The sequence below is a fragment of the Podarcis cretensis genome (assembly GCF_951804945.1).
Source record: "Podarcis cretensis genome assembly, chromosome: 3".
Lineage (NCBI taxonomy): Eukaryota > Metazoa > Chordata > Lepidosauria > Squamata > Lacertidae > Podarcis > Podarcis cretensis.
In genome coordinates, this window is record NC_137172.1 from 12,670,095 (window position 1) to 12,690,570 (window position 20,476).

The 20,476-nt window shown below is 45.0% G+C and overlaps 1 protein-coding gene across 3 annotated transcripts in view; it reads right to left on the minus strand.

Moving 5' to 3' along the window:
* Positions 1-20,476, minus strand: part of SPTBN1 (spectrin beta, non-erythrocytic 1) — a 243,782-nt gene that overhangs the window by 87,049 nt on the left and 136,257 nt on the right. For all 3 annotated transcript variants that reach the window (XM_079968376.1, XM_079968374.1, XM_079968375.1), the window contains one exon: positions 12,028-12,179. In XM_079968376.1, coding sequence (XP_079824502.1) covers positions 12,028-12,179 — 152 coding nt within the window. The remainder of the gene's footprint in view (positions 1-12,027; positions 12,180-20,476) is intronic.

Consider the following 20,476-nt stretch of genomic DNA (forward strand, 5'->3'; position numbering starts at 1 on the left):
AAGATTTGCTACTAGGGTCTCCTGCCTTCCTCCACCAGGTCCCACCTCTTCCTGCTTTCAGAGTGCCAAGCAATCCGCCAGCCAATGTGGCCTTGGGACGCTGCCCTCTCAGTCATGACTTTAATGCAACATCTCTTTTGCTTTCCGTTCCGCCGATTTAAGCGACTCACTGAAACAGCTGCGGCAAAAACCAGAAGTTTATACAGCTGTATTATGTATCTCAGGGAAACATGTGGCATAAACATTAATATTTTGCTACGGTCACCCCTTTCTGACCCCTGTGACTCTGATGTAAAAAGTTTCACTTCATCTTGCTGCAACTCACTGAAATTCTTCATTCTGGAGCATAACGGCAAGAATCTCATCTGTTCTGATCTGGAGGGGGGGGGGGTTATTGGTTTGTGGGGGTTCCCCCCACCCCGGTGTTCATTCTTGCTTTTTATTATAAATTTTGTGTCTTTATCTTGTATTTTGATGTTGTGAACCGCCATGAGTTCTGCAGATGAAGAATGGAAATGCAAATTAATTAATTTCTGGGGTCCTCCAGAAATAGCTATGGGTCTCCAACTCCCCATGACCCCAATCCCAAGGGTGGATCTACTAGGAAACTAATCAAGCTTTCTGGGCCCCTTATCCTGGAGGGGCCACATAAGCAACTTTAGTCCACACAAAAAATAGGTCACACAACTCAAAATGATTTTTGTGTGTGTGTTATATATATATTTCAACAACCCCAAAGTTTGAGAGTCAGCAGCACAGATGTTGTGCAGGTATGCCAATCTGTCATGGAACAATCCCACTGAAGAAGGTAAGAGGGGTTACCCAGACCTCGTTGCTGGTTGCGAAGGAGCCCCCCTAATAGTTCAGAACCACTGAAGGCGGTGAAGGTCCTGTGTGAGTGTCTGGAGGCGGCTGAAGGATGGATGGCGGCTAACAGATTGGGGTTGAATCCTGACAAGACAGAAGTACTGTTTCTGGGGGGACAGGAGGCAGGCAAGTGTGGAGAACTCCCTGGTCCTGAATGGGGTAACTGTGCCCCTGAAGGACCAGGTGCGCAGCCTGGGAGTCATTTTGGACTCACAGCTGTCCATGGAGGCGCAGGTCAATTCTGTGTCCAGGGTAGCTGTTTATCAGCTCCATCTGGTATGCAGGCTGAGACCCTACCTGCCCGTGGACTGTCTTGCCTGAGTGGTGCATGCTCTAGTTATCTCTTGCTTAGACTACTGCAATGTGCTCTATGTGGGGCTATCTTTGAAGGTGACCCGGAAACTACAACTAATCCAGAATGCGGCAGCTAGACTGGTGACTGGGAGTGGCCACCGGGACCACATAACACCGGTTCTGAGAGATCTGCATTGGCTCCCAGTATGTTTCCGAGCACAATTCAAAGTGTTGGTGCTGACCTTTAAAGCCCTAAACGGCTTCGGTCCTGTATACCTGAAGGGGTGTCTCCACCCCCATCGTTCAGCCCGGACACTGAGGTCCAGCTCCAAGGGCCTTCTGGCGGTTCCCTCAATGCGAGATGCCAAGTTACAGGGAACCAGGCAGAGGGCCTTCTCAGTAGTGGCACCCGCCCTGTGGAACGCCCTCCCACCAGATGTCAAAGAGAAAAACAACTACCAGACTTTCAGAAGGCATCTGAAGGCAGACCTGTTTAGGGAAGCTTTTAATGTTTAATAGACTATTGTATTTTAATATTCTGTTGGAATCCACCCAGAAAATATTTATTTATACCCCAGATGGGCGGGGTATAAATAAAAAATTATTATTATTATTATATTATATTATTATTATTATTATTATTATTATTATTATTATTATTATTCAAGCTTCAGGGCCCCCAAAATGTAGGTCCCCCACTGCCCCAGACCACTACACAGCTAGCTGCTCGTGGCAAGCTCTCTTGCAAGGTGCTGTCTGCCAGCAAGCACATGACCCAGGCTAGTTATTTTTTAGCTGGTATGGAAAGTAACTGCTGAGAAAACAAGATTTAATTATCACTGTTGGAATAGAACTGGTGGTAATTAAGATCTGCAGGTCAGGCAGCTCCTCATCCTGTTGCTGATCAGCTGGTTTGTGGAAAGAGGGAATATTGATTTTGCTCCTCCGGAATTGCATTTGCTACCACTGGTAATAACTGTTTTTCTTTTCTCTTTTTCTTACGCACCAACAAAACACAATGATGTACATTTACATCATTTGTTACAAAGATATAAAACTAACAAGAACAACTCATGTATTTTGAAAATAAATCTTCTTAAAGTACATCAAACTTCCCGTCGCCTCCATTACCACTGGTAATAACTGTTTTTCAGCAATGTTGCACGCCAGTGGTTTGCTTTTTAAAAAAGGAAACAAGGACTAAAAATGAGTAACTTCATAATGTTGCTCAGTGATTAACTGTGCACCCCTAGCCTTATATATTTTCCACCCTCAAAATCAGAGAAACAATATTTTTCAGAGGACTTAGCTTTGGCTACTTCAAAATATTTCCATCAAGTTAATTAGGAGCCCTAATCTTCCGCTCCAACTTTCTGGCAAATAGTGGAGACCTGTGGAAATGAATGTAGTTAGAACAGAACCCAATGGGTACTTAGAAGCAAAGGAAGAGGAAATTTTTGTTTTGTCTCTTTGTGCTTCAACCTATAGAACTGGAGCAAGTAAGAACTGTTAAGTTGTGGGTGAACATATCAGACGACACAGCGATTCTTCAAACAGCTCTTGTTTATTCAGAGGCCAGAACAGAACTGAACTGAAGGGTTCAGTCAGCCTGCTTATATAGAGCTCCAGTACAACGTAACTGTAACAATTTCCTAAAACTATCCAATCACTGAACGTCACTTTCAATCCCTTATTTGCATAACTATCTACAGTATCCCCCTGCTGGCCCAGGGTGAGAACTTCAGTACATAACAAGAACGATTTCACAATGGACACCATTCATACTTGGAACATCTTTCCTCAACCTGATGTCCTCCAGATACTGTGGACTACAGCTCCCATAATCCCTGACGATTGGCCAAGGTGGCTGGGGCAGATGGTCTTTGCAGTGCAAAACATTTGCAGGATGTGAGGGGGGAGCAGACATAGAATCACCCTATGCACCCTATGCAACAGAGGATAGGGTTCCTATACTTTAATAGGCAGGTAGAGTGAATTTTGGCAAGTACCGTATTTTCCGCTCTATAAGACGCACCAGACCATAAGACGCACCTAGTTTTTGGAGGAGGAAAACAAGAAAAAAAAATATTCTGAATCTCAGAAGCCAGAACAGCAAGAGGAATCACTGCACAGCGATCCCTCTTACCGTTCTGGCTTCTGGGATAGCTGCGCAGCCTGCATTCGCTCCATAAGACACACACACATTTCCCCTTACTTTTTAGGAGGGAAAAAGTGAGTCTTATAGAGCAAAAAATACGGTACTGAGTATCACTTGCAGTGCTAAGACGCTGCAAGGTACCTGCCAAAATCCCATTCATGGAACATACAAGGGTTCGTTGGAAACTGCTGAGAGTTTCTTCACTAGATCAGTCACAACGGGCAGGTTTCCCTGCAGAGCAACAGGTAGTCACAGGCGAGCACTGGCTAGGTCTTAAGACGATATCTCATTCTCTCCCCACTCTACACCCTGAGCCACAATTCTATATACATGAATTTGCATCCCAGAATCTTCTGCGACGTGCAGGGCTTCTGTGATGAAGCCGTCAATGTAGAAGAGGGTCCCTGAAGTTTTTAAAATACACTGTTGTGTACAGTTGTTAACACAGCATTGTATCTACAAGCTTGCCTGCTCACCATAGGCGATCAAGAATTCTGTTCAGGCGAGTATACATTAGAATACATTGGAGTATTCCATCCCTCCTCTGTCATCGATGCGTTCTTACACTGCTTGTGACGAAGGGGGTTTACTTCTTCACAACCAGCATGAAAACACAGGCTACTAGGCTTTAGTAACTTTCACAGACTTTTTTTTTGCAAACTTTTGTTTGCAAGCTTCTGTTAATACATAAGAGAAACTCTCGGCTCTACAACAAGCCTGGTAGATGAAGGGAACGCAGTGGATGTAGCCTACCTTGATTTCAGCAAGGCATTTGACAAGGTGCCCCATGATATTCTTGTAAAGAAGCTGGTAAAATGCGGACTTGACTATGCTACCACTCAGTAGATTTGTAACTGGCTGACTGACCGAACCCAAAGGGTGCTCATCAATGGTTCCTCTTCATCCTGGAGAAGAGTGACTAGTGGGGTGCCACAGGGTTCTGTCTGGGGCCCGGTCTTATTCAACATCTTTATCAACAACTTGGATGATGGACTCAAGGGCATCCTGATCAAATTTGCGGATGACACCAAACTGGGAGGGGTGGCTAACACCCCAGAGGACAGGATCACACTTCAAAACGACCTTTTAGCGGGAGCTAAAAAAGCCAATGCAATTTTGAGCTGCATCAATAGGAGTATAGCATCTAGATCAAGGGAAGTAATAGTGCCACTGTATTCTGCTCTGGTCAGACCTCACCTGGAGTACTGTGTCCAGTTCTGGGCACCACAGTTCAAGAAGGACACTGACAAACTGGAACGTGTCCAGAGGAGGGCAACCAAAATGGTCAAAGGCCTGGAAACGATGCCTTATGAGGAACGGCTAAGGGAGCTGGGCATGTTTAGCCTGGAGAAGAGGAGGTTAAGACCTCACCTGGAGTACTGTGTCCAGTTCTGGGCACCACAGTTCAAGAAGGACACTGACAAACTGGAACGTGTCCAGAGGAGGGCAACCAAAATGGTCAAAGGCCTGGAAACGATGCCTTATGAGGAACGGCTAAGGGAGCTGGGCATGTTTAGCCTGGAGAAGAGGAGGTTAAGGGGTGATATGATAGCCATGTTCAAATATATAAAAGGATGTCACATAGAGGAGGGAGAAAGGTTGTTTTCTGCTGCTCCAGAGAAGCGGACACGGAGCAATGGCTCCAAACTACAAGAAAGAAGATTCCACCTAAACATTAGGAAGAACTTCCTGACAGTAAGAGCTGTTTGACAGTGGAATTTGCTGCCAAGGAGTGTGGTGGAGTCTCCTTCTTTGGAGGTCTTTAAGCAGAGGCTTGACAACCATATGTCAGGAGTGCTCTGATGGTGTTTCCTGCTTGGCAGGGGGTTGCACTCGATGGCCCTTGTGGTCTCTTCCAACTCTATGATTCTATGATTCTATGATTCTAACATCTGATACCCCTTGTCTACACTCAGTGCCAACCCCAGATACTAGCTTCTGGGAATGAAGTGTTTATAAAGGGGAACTTGGATCTTTGAACAACATTCACGCAGAACAGAATCGACTGCTTTTGAGATATGCTATGGCCCAGCTGACAAGTAGCATGTTAGGCCTTGACTTGGAAGGTTAAGATTCAGCTGCTTCCCCTGTTCCTGGGTTAATAACAACCTACTCCACAGGCTTACGGCAAGATACTCCCTGATGTAAATAATAATAAACACATTTCCTCTTCCTTCAGTCTGAGGAAGTGGGACGGGGATTTTGGACAGGGAGGAATGCAAACTGGCTTCCTTCCTTCGCTCGCTGTGTTTATGTTTGTTTAAGAATTTCAGTTATGTGCTGGGCACACATAATGGGAGGCAACTTTAATTCCTTCTAATCTTCCCCCCTCTGTGCAATAAAGGGCAAAATTTGCCAGAGAAGATGCGTGCATGTGAGATGACCTTTGGGGCTTTCGGAAAAAATAAAGGAATTATTGTTAAAGCACTGAACGGCCAAAAGTGCCGTTTTATATAAACGAGCCTTGTGCTGGTGTGTTTGTGTTACTGTCGGGAGGGAAAGAATCCTAAAATGTTGTTGCCTTTTCACGCTAGCTGGATTCTTTTCCCACTTCGCAAATAGGAAAATAATCCACTTCTGACTTTTTAATTATCTGGCGGATTGACCTTTAAGGACTAGCCTCTTGATTTATTTCCCCGAGGGCAAAAGTGATCCACCTTCACTTTCTGGAAACACTTTTGGATTTGGACAACAACAAAGAAGTTGTGAAAGGAAACATCTTTCAAAAATAATAAAGGTAAACTTTAATGGATCTGCTAAGTAGTGGAAAGGATATCAATGTAGAAAAAATAAAATGGGGTGCATTGGTATACTCTTCTTTCACATACCCGCATTCCCCATAACGGCAGCAGCTCCATTCATAAAACTGTAGAGTTGGAAGAGATCCTGAGGATCAAGATCCTGAGGATCATCTAGTCCAACCTCTTGCAATGCAGGAATATGCAGCTGTCCCATATGTCGCAGGAAACTCCCCCCCCCCAATCATTCAGTTTGTACAAACTCGACACATACACACACACACACACACACACACACACACACACACACACACACGACATACGCTACGCTTCTGTTATAAATTAATAGAAAATCAACCATACATCGGATCTGCACTGTTGCACTTTTATTTTACTCCATGAAGGAAGGACTACAAAATGGTGTCCTTATTTTTTTGTCCAAGGGAGCCCTCAGATTTCTCCGTTAACACATATGAGGATCGAACCTGCAACCTTGGCGTTATCAGCATCACGTTCTACCCAACTAAGCTATCCGCTTGGATCAGGAGATCAGCCACATTTAAGGTACCAATAACCTTGTATTTGCCTACCATATCCCGCGCCATAATATATTTGTTGGGGCTGCATCCAATGGTTCAACAAGAGTAAGGCAGCTTGCCCCAAAGATCTTTCTCTTCTCCATCTCCCCTCTCCACCCTCTCCCTCCATATCCCACATCCAAACCCCTCTTTATAGGGTCAGGAGCCATTCCTGGTCACTGGGAGCTGTGCTGTATGGAGCGGTAACAGAAGTGGTTAATGTTTGTAATCAGGTGGAGGGATATTGCTTGTGCTTCTATATTGTCATGTTTACCGAGTGTTTTAATATTTATGTCCCTAAAGCGCTTGCTGAATTACACGGGGAAATTTTCGCGGCACGTAACGGCAATCCAATCCCTGTATCAAATAAAAGGGGAGTGCAAAGTTGCGATTAGAAACTTCCCTTTCAAGACCCAGAACTTGAGAGGTAAAATAATACCTACTATACTCTGCTGCATTTAAAAACCAGCTAAGGAGCATTAAACTGCATTCAGGTGCTCCTGCAAACCATTTCCTCCAAGCGCAAGAGGAGGAAATTAGAAGTGGCTTCTCCTCCATCATCATTATCTTCTTCCAATTTTCTGGACCGTGGAGAACATTTCACACATTTACGTCTTATTACTGTGTGCAATAATATGGACAACGGATTCTTCAGTCTCTCGGTCTCTCTCATTTTCCCTTTTGTACTTTGAGCAAACATCCTCTTCTATTTGAAGCTGCGTCCCCTCCCCCCTTAATATTGTGAAATAAATGAATGGATTATTATTGTTGAATTATTATTGATTTAACACTCAAGTCACTTTTGTTACAAAAACTTACAACAACAAACACAGATATTTAAAAAACCCAGCATAAAACAAAAGGAAAAAGGAAAAAACTAAATACCTGAAAAAGATGTGTCTTTTTCCAAGCAAACCACAGCATGTCATTGATCTGTTTTCAGATCAATCGGAGCGAGATCCCTCCATTCAATTTCAGGTGAATCTCCCTGCCTCACCTCCTGACTAGAGTCCTATACACAGTCTCCACTGTTCAACAGCCACCTCCCAACCCTCTGTAGAAGTTTTTGGAGGATAGAGAAGTCTTCTCTCCCTCGGCTGTCACCTGGACTCACAGCTGTCCATGGAGGTGCAGGTCAATTCTGTGTCCAGGGCGGCTGTCTACCAGCTCCACCTGGTACACAGGCTGAGACCCTCCCTGCCCGCAGACTGTCTCGCCAGAGTGGTGCATGCTCTGGTTATCTCCCGCTTGGACTACTGCAATGCACTCTACGTGGGGCTACCTTTGAAGGTGACTCGGAAACTACAGTTAATCCAGAATGCAGCAGCTAGACTGCCGACTGGGAGTGGCCACCGAGACCACATAACACCGGTCTTGAAAGACCTACTTTGGCTTCTAGTACGTTTCCGAGCACAATTCAAAGTGTTGGTGCTGACCTTTGAAGCCCTAAACGGCCTCGGCCCAGTATATCTGAAGGAGCGTTTCCATCCCCATCGTTCTGCCCGGACACTGAGGTCCAGCGCTGAGGGCCTTCTGGCGGTTCCCTCACTGCAAGAAGTAAGGAAACCCAGCCAGATGGGCGGGGTATAAATAATAAATTATTATTATTATTATTATTATTATTATTATTATTATTATTATTAATATAAGGTGTGGTGGTGAACAGGCAGAGACGCCCTCCTGGCACTCACCAGAATGGGGCATAGCAAGGCACCCAAGAGCTCAGGGGAGCTGCAGTTTGGCACAAACACCTGTGTTGCTGCCACTGCCAACTCAGACCTCTCCATACCTGGGCTGGCACTTCCCCCTGTTCTATTGTTGTGGGGGCAGCAGGGCTGATGCCCCTCTGACCCCCACCCCAAAATATGCTGCTGTGGCACAAAATGCTGAACGTTTATCACGGGGCTACACCTTTGTCTTTTTCCTTAATTAATTACAGGTGTGTGTGTGTGGGGGGGGGTGTTGGTATTGTTTTCAGAACAAATAAGGAAATAATGGCCCAACAGGAACATGTGTGTGGATGCAGGAATGCTTAAGCGGAGTTGTGAACTAACTTTTTTTTTTTTTTACTGTAGCTTACATTCCCACCCACCCATTCTGGTCTTCTGAGGCACCAGACGTGCAGCCATTTTGTGGCTGCTTCTGCAGAAACATTTCCAAAAAGCAAACAGTTGGAAATGGCCCTTGGGTGGCGGCTTATCTAAATTCTGGGCTGCAAAATCCTAGAAGGCTCCCTTGGCTTTAGCCATGATCCTACCCATCGAGCGTGGCAGTGGGATCACCAATGCTTAACTCAAAACAACTATCAGCATGCATGGAGGAAAAAGAAACATAAGCAGGAGAGGGTTCAGCAAACGAGATTTAAAAGCTAATCCTGCAAACATACTTCGGAATGCATGCAATTATCTCAAGGCCTTCGCAAACCACTTTATCTAGATGTTTGTTTGCAGTGGAAGGCGTGCCAGAATGAGAGCTCTTTGCACAGAGATTGCTGCAGTTGTGTTCCTTCTAAAGTCAAGGCAACCAGGCTAGGAAGCACCTACTGTGTATTATAAAAATCAAGTCTTCGGAGCCTCACACAACTACAGCCAAACACATGTGGTTAATATGATAGCATTGCAACAATACTGCAAGTGAATTGGGGATGTTGCAGGCAGTTGAAGCTCAAAGGCAGGGAAGCATAGCTTCCTGAGGGGAACAGAGGTCTCCAAACAACTTTTGGCACCATTAACAAACTACAATTCTCAGGATTCTTTGGGAGAAAGCCATGACTGTTAAAGCAGTGAAACAGCACTTAAATGTATGGAGTGGGTTTGGCCCAAATGCAGCCTTTATTTATCATTCATTCTGATTTCAAAGAATCATAGAAACAAATTGGAAGGGAGCCTGAGGATCATCTAGTCCATGGGTAGGCAAACTAAGGCCCGGAGTCCAGATCTGGCCCAATCACCTTCTCAATCCGACTCGCGGACGGTCCAGGAATCAGCGTGTTTTTACATGAGTAGAATGTGTCCTTTTATTTAAAAAGCATCTGTGGGTTATTTGTGGGGCACAGGAATTCGTTCATATTTTTTCCCAAAATATAGTCCGGCCCCCCACAAGGTCTGAGGGACAGTGGACCGGCTCCCTGCTGAAAAAGTTTGCTGAGCCCTGATCTAGCCCAACTCCCTGCAATGCTGTCCTGTGAGGGATTGTGGGGTGGCTATACGACAAGGAGCATTCGTCCTGATTTCCTTGTGAAGAGTTATACCGTATTTTTCGCTCCATAGGGCGCACCTGACCATAGGGCGCACCTAGTTTTCAGAGGGGGAAATCAAGGGGGAAAATATGATTCCCCCCAGCTCTGGGAGCAGCAGACAGGCTGCAGGCAGCCTGTGCGCTTCTCCCAGATCTTCTCCCTACTTTTGCGGAAGGTGGGGGAATTCCCCCACCTCCCGCAGAAGCCGTGCGCTCTTTAAAAGGGCTGCACGGCTTCTCCTGGCTTTTCTGGGAGGTAGGGGAATTCCCTCACCTCTCACAAAAGCCCGCAGAAGCCGCACACTCTTTAAAGGGCGCGTGGCTCCTGTGGGCTTTTCTACGAGGTGGGAGAAGGGACTGATGCGGCCAGTCAGTCCCTTCTCCCTCCTGGGGAAAAGCCTGCAAGAGAGCACGGAGCTTGTCTGCGGCTCTTGGGGGCTTTTCCCGCCTGCCTCCCCCCTGCATTCGCTCCATAGGACACACACAAATTTTCTCTTGCTTTTTAGGAGAGAAAAAGTGCATCCTATAGAGCGAAAAATACGGTCTGTCTTTTCGCTGATCATTAGTTCATTCCCATTTTTCACTACGTTTTCCCGTACTTTGCAAAAAATATGCTGTTTTTTTTTTTAAAAGTGGGCTTGTTGCACTAGGGCAGTGAATCTTTTTTATCCACTTCAGTTGCACAACACTAATTTTTTTGAACTCCTCCTGCAAAATAGTGACAACAAAGGCACCACTTGTGTGCACATGAGAACACAGAAGGAGCACCACTGGAACAGACCAAGGAGTTTGATAGTCCACCACCTCATCTTTAGGAGCAACAGCCTGTCAGTCAATGAATTTGTCCTTCACTTGTCCTCGTACCCATCTGTGGTGGTTAAGCAATTGGAGCTGATGGCTTTGCTTGCCCGAGCTGGAACTCTGGATTTCTGGGCCACAGAAAATATATCTTGAAAGGCTGGTGCCAAAAGACATGGGTGGAGCTGTGGTCTAAACCACTGAGCCTCTTGGACTTGCCGATTGGAAGGTTGGCTCCCATTGCTTTGTCCCAGCTTCTACCAACCTAGCAGTTCCAAAGCACGCCAGTGCAAGTAGATAAATAGGTAGCACTGTGGCGAGAAGGTAAACGGCGTTTCTGTGTGCTCTGGTTTCTATCACGGTGTTCCATTGTGCCGGAAGCAGTTTAGTCATGCTGGCCACATGACCCAGAAAGCTGTCTGTGGAGAAATGCCAGCTCCCTCAGTCTGAAAGTGAGATGAGCGCCACACCCCATAGTCGCCTTTGACTGGACTTAACCTTTACCAAAAGAAGTATTTGGAAGAGTATGCCCCAGGGCCACACAGCATTAATAATGATATCATTCTTGTTTATTACTTCACTGTTATCTAGCTGCTAACGGATGAAATGAATGACTGGAGTACTTTACTGAAACTTTCACAAAGCTTGAAATGTTTTTCTAAGCGATTTTATTTCACTTTTACTAGACCTCTGGTGTAGGTGACACAAGTTCACCTTAAGATCGGGACCAAAATATGAAGAATGCGGAACGTGGGACTCTCCAAAAGCAGTTGGACTCCAACTCCCATCACACCTGGCCTGGGATCTGGAAGGCCACAGCTCCCCCAACCTGATACCTTGTAGATGTTGTTGGACTACAACTCCCATCAGCCCCAGTGAGCATTTGCTGGGGCTGATGGGAGTTGTAGTGCCACCACCTGTAGAGGACATTGTGTTGGCAGAGGCTGTTACGAGGTAAGAGTCACACACAATAAGTTTATTCAGATAACACACTTTCCTCTCTTGTCCCAATTATCCAGAGCGAACCCTTTCTAAACCTCTTAGCTCTTCACTCCTGTTAAAATCATGGCAAGAAAACGAGACGAAGGGTAATTTGCACATTTCACTCACATCAACTGAAATAACACCCCCCCCCAAAAAAAAAAAAAACATGGCAGGACTTTAATGTGAAATTGCCCCATGGCCACACTCGGTATATCATGAGAGACACTCAATGGCCACACTCGGTATATCATGAGAGACACTCAATGCTTTTGCTTTGACTTTAGAACTAACAGACCTGCAGCAAAGTTAGACTCTTGTTACAACTGGGACGGCACAGATGCGATAAAGATTTGCATTGGAAATGGTCACTTACAAGTCTCTCTCCCGAAAGAACTTCCAGCAGTTTGATAAGCATCCGTCCATCGCGAAGGTCGGCGTACAAGTCCGTAATTCTACAGGACACACGTGCCAAGTGAGAGTTAACCCACTTCGTGAAAGTCTTCTTCTGGACTGCCTCTCGTTCATCTGGTGAAAAGACGTACAAAAGAATGGCAGAGTTTAAGCAGGGATGCAATCAAAGCACATCCTGATAAGACACTTCTTTGAGTGCATGACATGATCACACCCCCTGGTCCATCAAGCCCAGCAGTCTCTCCCAAATCGCAGTGGTACTTCCTGGATCAGCTGGCCAGGAATTTTTAAAACTGCACATCCCAGAGGGGACCTGGGACTGTCTACATTTAGGCTGAGCTACTGACCCGCCTTGTTTCCTAGAACCATTATAACCACGAATATTGTCATCCATGTTCGCCTACGATACCCAAAGGATCACCACAAGCACTGGTTACAGGAGCCTGTAGTTTACCATATTTTCCGCTCTATAAGATGCACCAGACCATAAGATGCACCTAGTTTTTGGAAGAGGATAACAAGAAAAAAAATATTCTGAATCCCAGAAGCCAGAACAGCAAGAGGGATCGCTGTTCTGGCTTCTGGGATAGCTGCGCAGCCTGCATTCACTCCATATGACGCACACACATTTCCCCTTACTTTTTAGGAGGGAAAAAGTGCGTCTTATAGAGGGAAAAATACGTTACGTCTCACTTGGCACAGGAAGATGCCTTCTATCATGCCAGACCATTGCCCTATTTAGCTCAGTGCTGCTGACACTGAATGTCTGCAGCTATGCACAGAGCCCAAGCTGTTCCCCTTATTCTGTATTGATTTAGCTCTTCTAATAAAAAAATGAAAGGGAGGGAAGATCACCTAATGCAGTGTTTCTCAAACTTGGGTCTGCTGCTATTGTTGGACTACAAATCCCATCATCACTAGCTAGGAGGACCAGTTGTCAGGGATGATGGGAGTTGTACTCCAGCAACAGCCTGGAAAACAAAGTTGGCGAAACACTGAAATTTGTACGGATGGTTCTAAAGCCCCACAAGGTTTGAAGTTAATCTGGTTTTACAAAAAGCCATGGGCAAACAGCTTTGGCTAAGTTATTGGGAGCACTTTCACAATTGTTTGCATGGCCAGTTGTTGGGCAACACAGAGTTGTTTTGCTGTTGCACAAGAGCAGCACTCCGGACAGGTCACCATCTGACTGCCCAGTGACCTTGGGTTGTTTTCAAAGGCGGTTCTGCCTTATTTGAAAAATAAAAATCGGCTCATGTAAAGCAGGGCACGTGATTCCCTCTTACCCACTTCCCAAAATCTGCACCTGAGGATTGTGGGATCTTTAAGGAACAGAATAAGTTATGGCATGGAAGGCTGCAGCGGTGAGGATCAGTGAAGATAAGAGTATTCAGATTTGTAGAAACACTTTACAGCAAGGGAAAACCCCATTTGATACAACTGCCTTTAATTTTTTGTTAATCATTCCCTCCCAAAAAAAAAAAAACTATAGGGCAATATTTATACAGAGAATAAAAATAAATAAATAAATAAAAGCCTCTGTGGCAAAGCACATCTTTGCATACAGGCGATCTCATGCTTTTGCCTGTGTTAGAGGTTCACAGGTAGCAGAGCTGGTGAAGATTCTTGATTGAGATCTTGGGAGACCCACTGTCAGAGCACAGCAGTGCTTCATAGAATCATAGAATCATAGAGTTGGAAGAGACCACAAGGGCCATCGAGTCCAACCCCCTGCCAAGCAGGAAACACCATCAGACCACTCCTGACATATGGTTGTCAAGCCTCTGCTTAAAGACCTCCAAAGAAGGAGACTCAACCACACTCCTTGGCAGCAAATTCCACTGTCGAACAGCTCTTACTGTCAGGAAGTTCTTCCTAATGTTTAGGTGGAATCTTCTTTCTTGTAGTTTGGAGCCATTGCTCCGTGTCCGCTTCTCTGGAGCAGCAGAAAACAACCTTTCTCCCTCCTCTATGTGACATCCTTTTATATATTTGAACATGGCTATCATATCACCCCTTAACCTCCTCTTCTCCAGGCTAAACATGCCCAGCTCCCTTAGCCGTTCCTCATAAGGCATCGTTTTCAGGCCTTTGACCATTTTGGTTGCCCTCCTCTGGACACGTTCCAGTTTATCAGTGTCCTTCTTGAACTGTGGTGCCCAGAACTGGACACAGCTTCAGCTCAGTGCAAAGCAAGATCCCGATGCCCAGAACAACCTTGGACGCATTCAAAATTAAATTGCAAAGCCCTGCCCCTCCCAGTCCGCCCCCACAAAAAACAACCTCAGCCTGGTGTTTTCTAAATACCTTTTGTGATTATTTCCCCTCACAATAATGGTAGCAATACCGTCTGCACAGGACACTCCAGACTTTGGGAGGGATTTGAAGGGATTTGTGCTTGGAGAGGTGAATTCCCTCTATATTCTAGCCATGGAGCCCACATTCTTTGCTTTCAGTGCAAATAAACCTTGAGGCAGATGTCTGGCTGTGGTGGTCAGCCGATGTCATTTATTTAATTGCTAATTTTCTGTCTTGCCCTTCTTCCCAAAGGAGCGCTGGGTGGCAATCGGCAAAACAGTAACTTTTTTCAATTGAAAACACCTTTTAAAAAACAACAACCCCAAACACATATCCTCACAGCCAATCATTTCAAGCATTTATAGGAACTATATTTCAGCCCTGAGATCCCTGTGTGAACAGGCTACTCATTTGAGGCTGGAGGGGAAAGTTGACACATGAATGAATGTTCCTCCACATGATAACAAGGGTTTCCTGTGCATGTAAACCTGGAAGCCAGGAACACATGTTCTAGGTCGCACCTCCACCATCCATTTAAAGCATGACGATACCTTTCAGTCATAGCTTCCCCTAAAGAATTCTGGAAGTTGTAGTTTGGTTATGGGTGTTGAGACTTACTCCCCAGAATTACCTGTGAGGAGGGACTGGTTGTTCAAGCACCCTGAGGACAGTAGCCCTGGGAAAGGAATAGGGGCCTCTGAATGACTCCCAGAACCCTTGACAAACTACAGTTCCCAGAATGCTTTGGGGGAAGCCATGATTGTTTAAGATGGCATCACAGGGCTTTAAATGTGTGAAATGTAGCTCCAGTTTTCAATAATAATAATAATAATAATAATAATAAATTATTATTATTATTATTATTATTATTATTTATACCACGCCCATCTGGGTGGCTTCCAACTGAATATTAAAAACCATACAGCATCAGACATTAAAAACTTCCCTAAACAGGGCCGCCTTCAGTTGTCTTTTATAAGTAAAATAGTTGTTTATTTCCTTGACATCTGAAGGGAGGGCATTCCACAGGACGGGGGCCACTACCAAGAAGGCCCTCTGCCCGGCTCCCTGTAACCTCACTTCTCGCGGCGAGGGAACCACCAGAAGGCCCTTGGAGCTGGACCTCAGTGTCCGGGCTGAACAATGGGGGTGGAGACTCTCCTTCAGGTATACTGGGCCGAGGCCGTTTAGGACTTTAAAGGTCAACACCAACACTTTGAATTGTGCTTGGAAACATACTAGGAGCCAATGCAGATCTCTCAGAACCGGTGTTATGTGGTCCTGGCGGCCACTCCCAGTCACCAGTCTAGCTGCCGCATTCTGGATTAATTGCAGTTTCCGAGTCACCTTCAAAGGTAGCCCCATGTAGAGTGCATTGCAGTAGTCCAAGCGGGAGATAACTAGAGCATGCACCACTCTGGCGAGACAGTCCACAGGCAGATAGGGTCTCAGCCTACGTACCAGATGGAGCTGGTGGACAGCTGCGCCTCCATGGACAGCTGTGAGTCCAGAATGACTCCCAGGCTGCGCCCCTGGTTCTTCAGGGGCACAGCTACCCCATTCAGGACCAGGTAGTCCTCTACACCTGCCCGCCCCCTGTCCCCCCAAAACAGTACTTCTGTCTTGTCAGAATTCAACCTCCTGACAAGAAGGGAGGCTCTCCATGTAAAGAAGCGAAGCTCTCTATGCATTCGATCAAAGAAGCCCTGACCTTCCGTTTGAGGTGTGGCAGAGTTATTAGGCTTCTTGTCTGTTGCTAACCTCCAGCTTCAATACGCTACAGACCTTTGCTCTGTGACACCACTTTCTGTGGTGTGTGTGCGTTTTTATATTAAGCCTCCGTTCTTGTTGCTGTTGTAACTGTTGCCTCATGACTACAAAGTACACCCAACTTTACTTCCGTTGCAACACTGGAATGCGAAACATCCAAGTGGAGGCTGGAGAGGTTGAAATGATTCGGGCAAACAGAACAGGGAGGTGATCCCCTTTGCTAGAAAGCACAAACCTCGTTTTAGCAAAGCCAATACTTTAAAGCCCTATAAGGCCCTTGTACCTACGGGACCGCCTCTCCTGGGATGCCCCACAGAGGACCTTACAGTTCGCAAATAATAACATTTTGGAATTCCCGAGCCTCAAGAACATTAGACAGACCTCAACCAGGGCCAGGGCCTTTTCGGCCGTGGCCCCAGCCTGGTGGAACGCTCTCCTGCAAGAGACCAGGGCCCTGCGGGATTTGACATCTTTCCGCAGGGCCTGCAAGACGGAGCTGTTCCGCCAGGCCTTTGGTCAGGGTTCAGTCTGACTCCCTCTCCCCTTTCATAAGAACCTGCATGAAAGTGGTCTCCTAATTTTTCTCACCGGCCCATATAAGTTCAGCACAAACAGCTGGGCCTGGTGAGCATTTAAGGTCCCCAACCCTAATCTGATTGGATTTTATTCTGATCCTGATCTGATTTGAGGATGTATTTTAATTGATTGTCTGATTTTATGTTAATGTGTTATACATTTGATGTTAGCTGCTCTGAGCCTGGTTTTGGGAAGGGTATAAATAAAAAAAAAAATTATTATTATTATTATTACCAATGAACGAGTGGCATTGAGTTGTCCTTGTATGAGTATGGCATAATCTCATGGTTTGCTATCATCTCTGAAGGTTAACAGGAATCTTTCTCACCCAATTATTTAAAACTAGCAGCAGTGTGTGTGTGTGTGTGTGTGTGTGTGTGTGTAGATATATATAAAATCCACAGTTGATTTTTTTTTTACCCCCATCTTTAACTGTCGGATATGAAATTGTTTTAAAATATGCAATAGTTTAATATATGTTTTTATTGCTGAAGGTCATGTTGTTAAATTGCCTTTGAGGTGTCTCACAGGAAGTAATTCACAAATGGAATGGAATGGAAATTTTGAAAAAATCTCCTGAGTAATGGGCACAGTTATGCAGATGTTCTGTGTTCAATGGGCCAGCAAAGAGGCAAGCCCATGTAGGCTAGAACATCATCATCATCATCATCATCATCATCCCCCACCCATCTGGCTGGGTTTCCCCAGCAACTCTGGGCAGCTTACAGCATATATAAAAACATAGTAAAATATCAAGCATTAAAAAGAACTCCACTGGCAAATTTGGTTGCTATCCTCCACCATCTATGAGAAAATGAAGTAACGCAATAGAGACTCACAACAGGATAGAGAATTCTTATTTATGCCTGCCAAAATATGGATAAATTGCCATGGAAAGGTCGCCTGGAGTCCAGACGAACAGTATTTTGCAGGATGAAGTTGAGCCAATACCAGAATTTCGAGTTTTCACATTTATAGCGGATTAAAGTGTTCTGTCACCCCTAGTGTAACAAATCCGCTTTTTAAGAAAAAAAAATAAAAATGACTTTTTGTAGTTTGACTATCAGGAAGAATTAGACATACTACCTAAGCAAAGCAGGATGAGTGCACAAACAAATCAAAACTAATGTTCAGCGAAGACCAGATATAATCTAGCTCAACTTTGTGAAAGCAAATTTGGATGAATACTCAATTAAAAAAGGTCATCTGGAGAGGCTCTAAATGAATAGTGCCTTAAGAATGTCATTTATTTCCCAATTTCCTCTGCAGAATATTAAATGCATGGGTTGGTTTTTTTTACTCAGCCATTTCCCCCGCTATTTTACTTCCCCTAATTTCACGTTTCCATGTTTTTAGGCAAGACGTGAAAAACTGTGACTTCTAAGGGACTGTCTGCAGGCTTCCCTGAATGCAGGGAAGAGGAGTCCCAGCTGTGTTCACGGAAAAGTTCTCCGGCTCACCCAGCAAATACGGAGAATGTTCCCGGCTGCTGTGTATACACTGAGCATGTTCCAAATACACAGGCTAACCCACAATGCAGGGGCATCATCGGGCCATGAGAGCATTGTGTGAACTGACCTTTGCTGAGCAGATTTCAAGAAGGTTGTGTCCGTTTGAAAACAGCTGGCCGTTTCTGTTTGAGAGTTTCACAACCACCGAAAAATCTCTCTGTAGTCTCTTGCCACTTTCAAGCACATAAATCGCACGGACAATTTTCCCTACCAAACCACTGAAGTTTGAAAATGCAACAAGGATGATGTACAGTGGTACCTCGGGTTACAGATGCTTCAGGTTACAGACTCTGCTAACCTAGAAATAGTACCTCGGGTTAATAACTTTGCTTCAGGATGAGAACAGAAATCGTGCTCTGGCGGCGTGGCGGCAGTGGGAGGCCCCATTAGCTAAAGTGGTGCTTCAGGTTAAGAATAGTTTCAGGTTAAGAACAGACCTCCAGAATGAATTAAGTTCTTAACCTGAGGTACCGCTGTATAGGTCTTGATGGATTTATTGAATGAAAGACTTTGTTCCTGTACTTAAGAGTAGATGCCAGGAAGTCAGCTCCTAAGGAAGAAAGGAAGAATCATCCACAAAAGAAGATAAAGAATTCTGGCAAAATAAATTATTGAACTATGCTGGACAAATCAGTTAACTTGAAACCCAAGAAAGAAAGAGCACTTTGGGGGGGGGGAGGGCTTTGGGGGGGGGAAGGGGGGAGGAATGTTTAATGCATATCCTTTAAGCTTTGTGCATAGTGTTTTACATTAGTATAACTTTAAATGTCACTTGTAATAAGATGAAGGAGCTTTAAAATTGGATTATTAAGAATATAAGGTTTTAAGGACGTGCGTGAACGAGTACTAAACAATGGAACCAAGAGGGGGAGAGGATGGAAGGCAAGCAAAAATTATGGTTAAAAATTGGTTTATGGTGTTTTTGTTGTGATTTTTGGCAAATTAATAAAATGTTATCAAAAAGGGAAAAAGGGGGGGGGGGGGAGAGAGAAAATGCAACAAGGATAACTAAACAGTCACATGACTTTTTGGAGGGCTGAAGTTGTGCTTTCCTCCAACCCCCCAAAAAAGAACAGTTTATTGAAATGCATTCTTTCTAAAAGCAAACGCAGAGCTCTGAAAACTTTTGGTGCAACTCTGCAAAGATCTGGTGCACCTAAAGAGGGATTTTTCTCCCTTCCTCATTCCAATAACTAGGTGGACATCTCAGCTTGAGAATTCCATAAAGGTACAAAGGTCATATCTTCAACACCTGCTTTACAGAGGCTGGTCTTCTACCTGAAGGGCTATCAGAGAACAGTTCTCTAACCATCCAAAAAGTTATACAGCCCAAGTCCCATTTAAAGATAAAGAACCCTAAAAAAGAGAGCAGAACCCTAAAAAAAAGAGAGCAAAATGGGCTTTGAGGTATGGAAGTGAGAGCTGGACCATAAAGAAGGCTGATCGCCAAAGAATGGATGCTTTTGAATTACGGTGCTGGAGGAGACTCTTGAGAGTCCCATGGACTGCAAGAAGTTCAAACCTCTCCATTCTGAAGGAAATCAGCCCTGAGTGCTCACTGGAAGGACAGATCCTGAAGCTGAGGCTCCAGTACTTTGGCCACCTCATGAGAAGAGAAGACTCCCTGGAAAAGACCCTGATGTTGGGAAAGATGGAGGGCACAAGGAGAAGGGGACGACAGAGGACAAGATGGTTGGACAGTGTTCTCAAAGCTACCAGCATGAGCTTGAGCAAACTGCAGGAGGCAGTGGAAGACAGGAGTGCCTGGCGTTCTCTGGTCCATGGGGTCACAAAGAGTCGGACACGACTAAACGACTAAACAACAACAACATCAAGATTTAGCCTGGACAGCAGATCAAGCTAAGGGTGCTGACCTCACAGAACTACAATTCCCAAGACCCTTAACAAACTACAGTTCCCAAGATTCCCTGTGGCTGTTGAAGTAGCATAAGAGTGCTTTAAATGGAAGATGTTGGGGATGTGACCCAAATGGGTTGCCAGATCAGGGAAACCCAAATTCCTCCAACTGCTGCAAGAGATCAGCTCCACAAAAGCAAGTCAGGACCACAGAAGCTTTTCTTTTGGGAATTATAGGGACAGAACTACCTAAAATGTACAGAAAGCTAATCATAAATGCTACCACAGCGGCTAGAATGTTACTTGCCCCAAATCGCAAAGAAGCAGCAGTCCCAGCAAAGGAAGAATGGCTACAAAAACTTATGGAATATGCAGAAATGGCGAAACTTACCGGTAGAA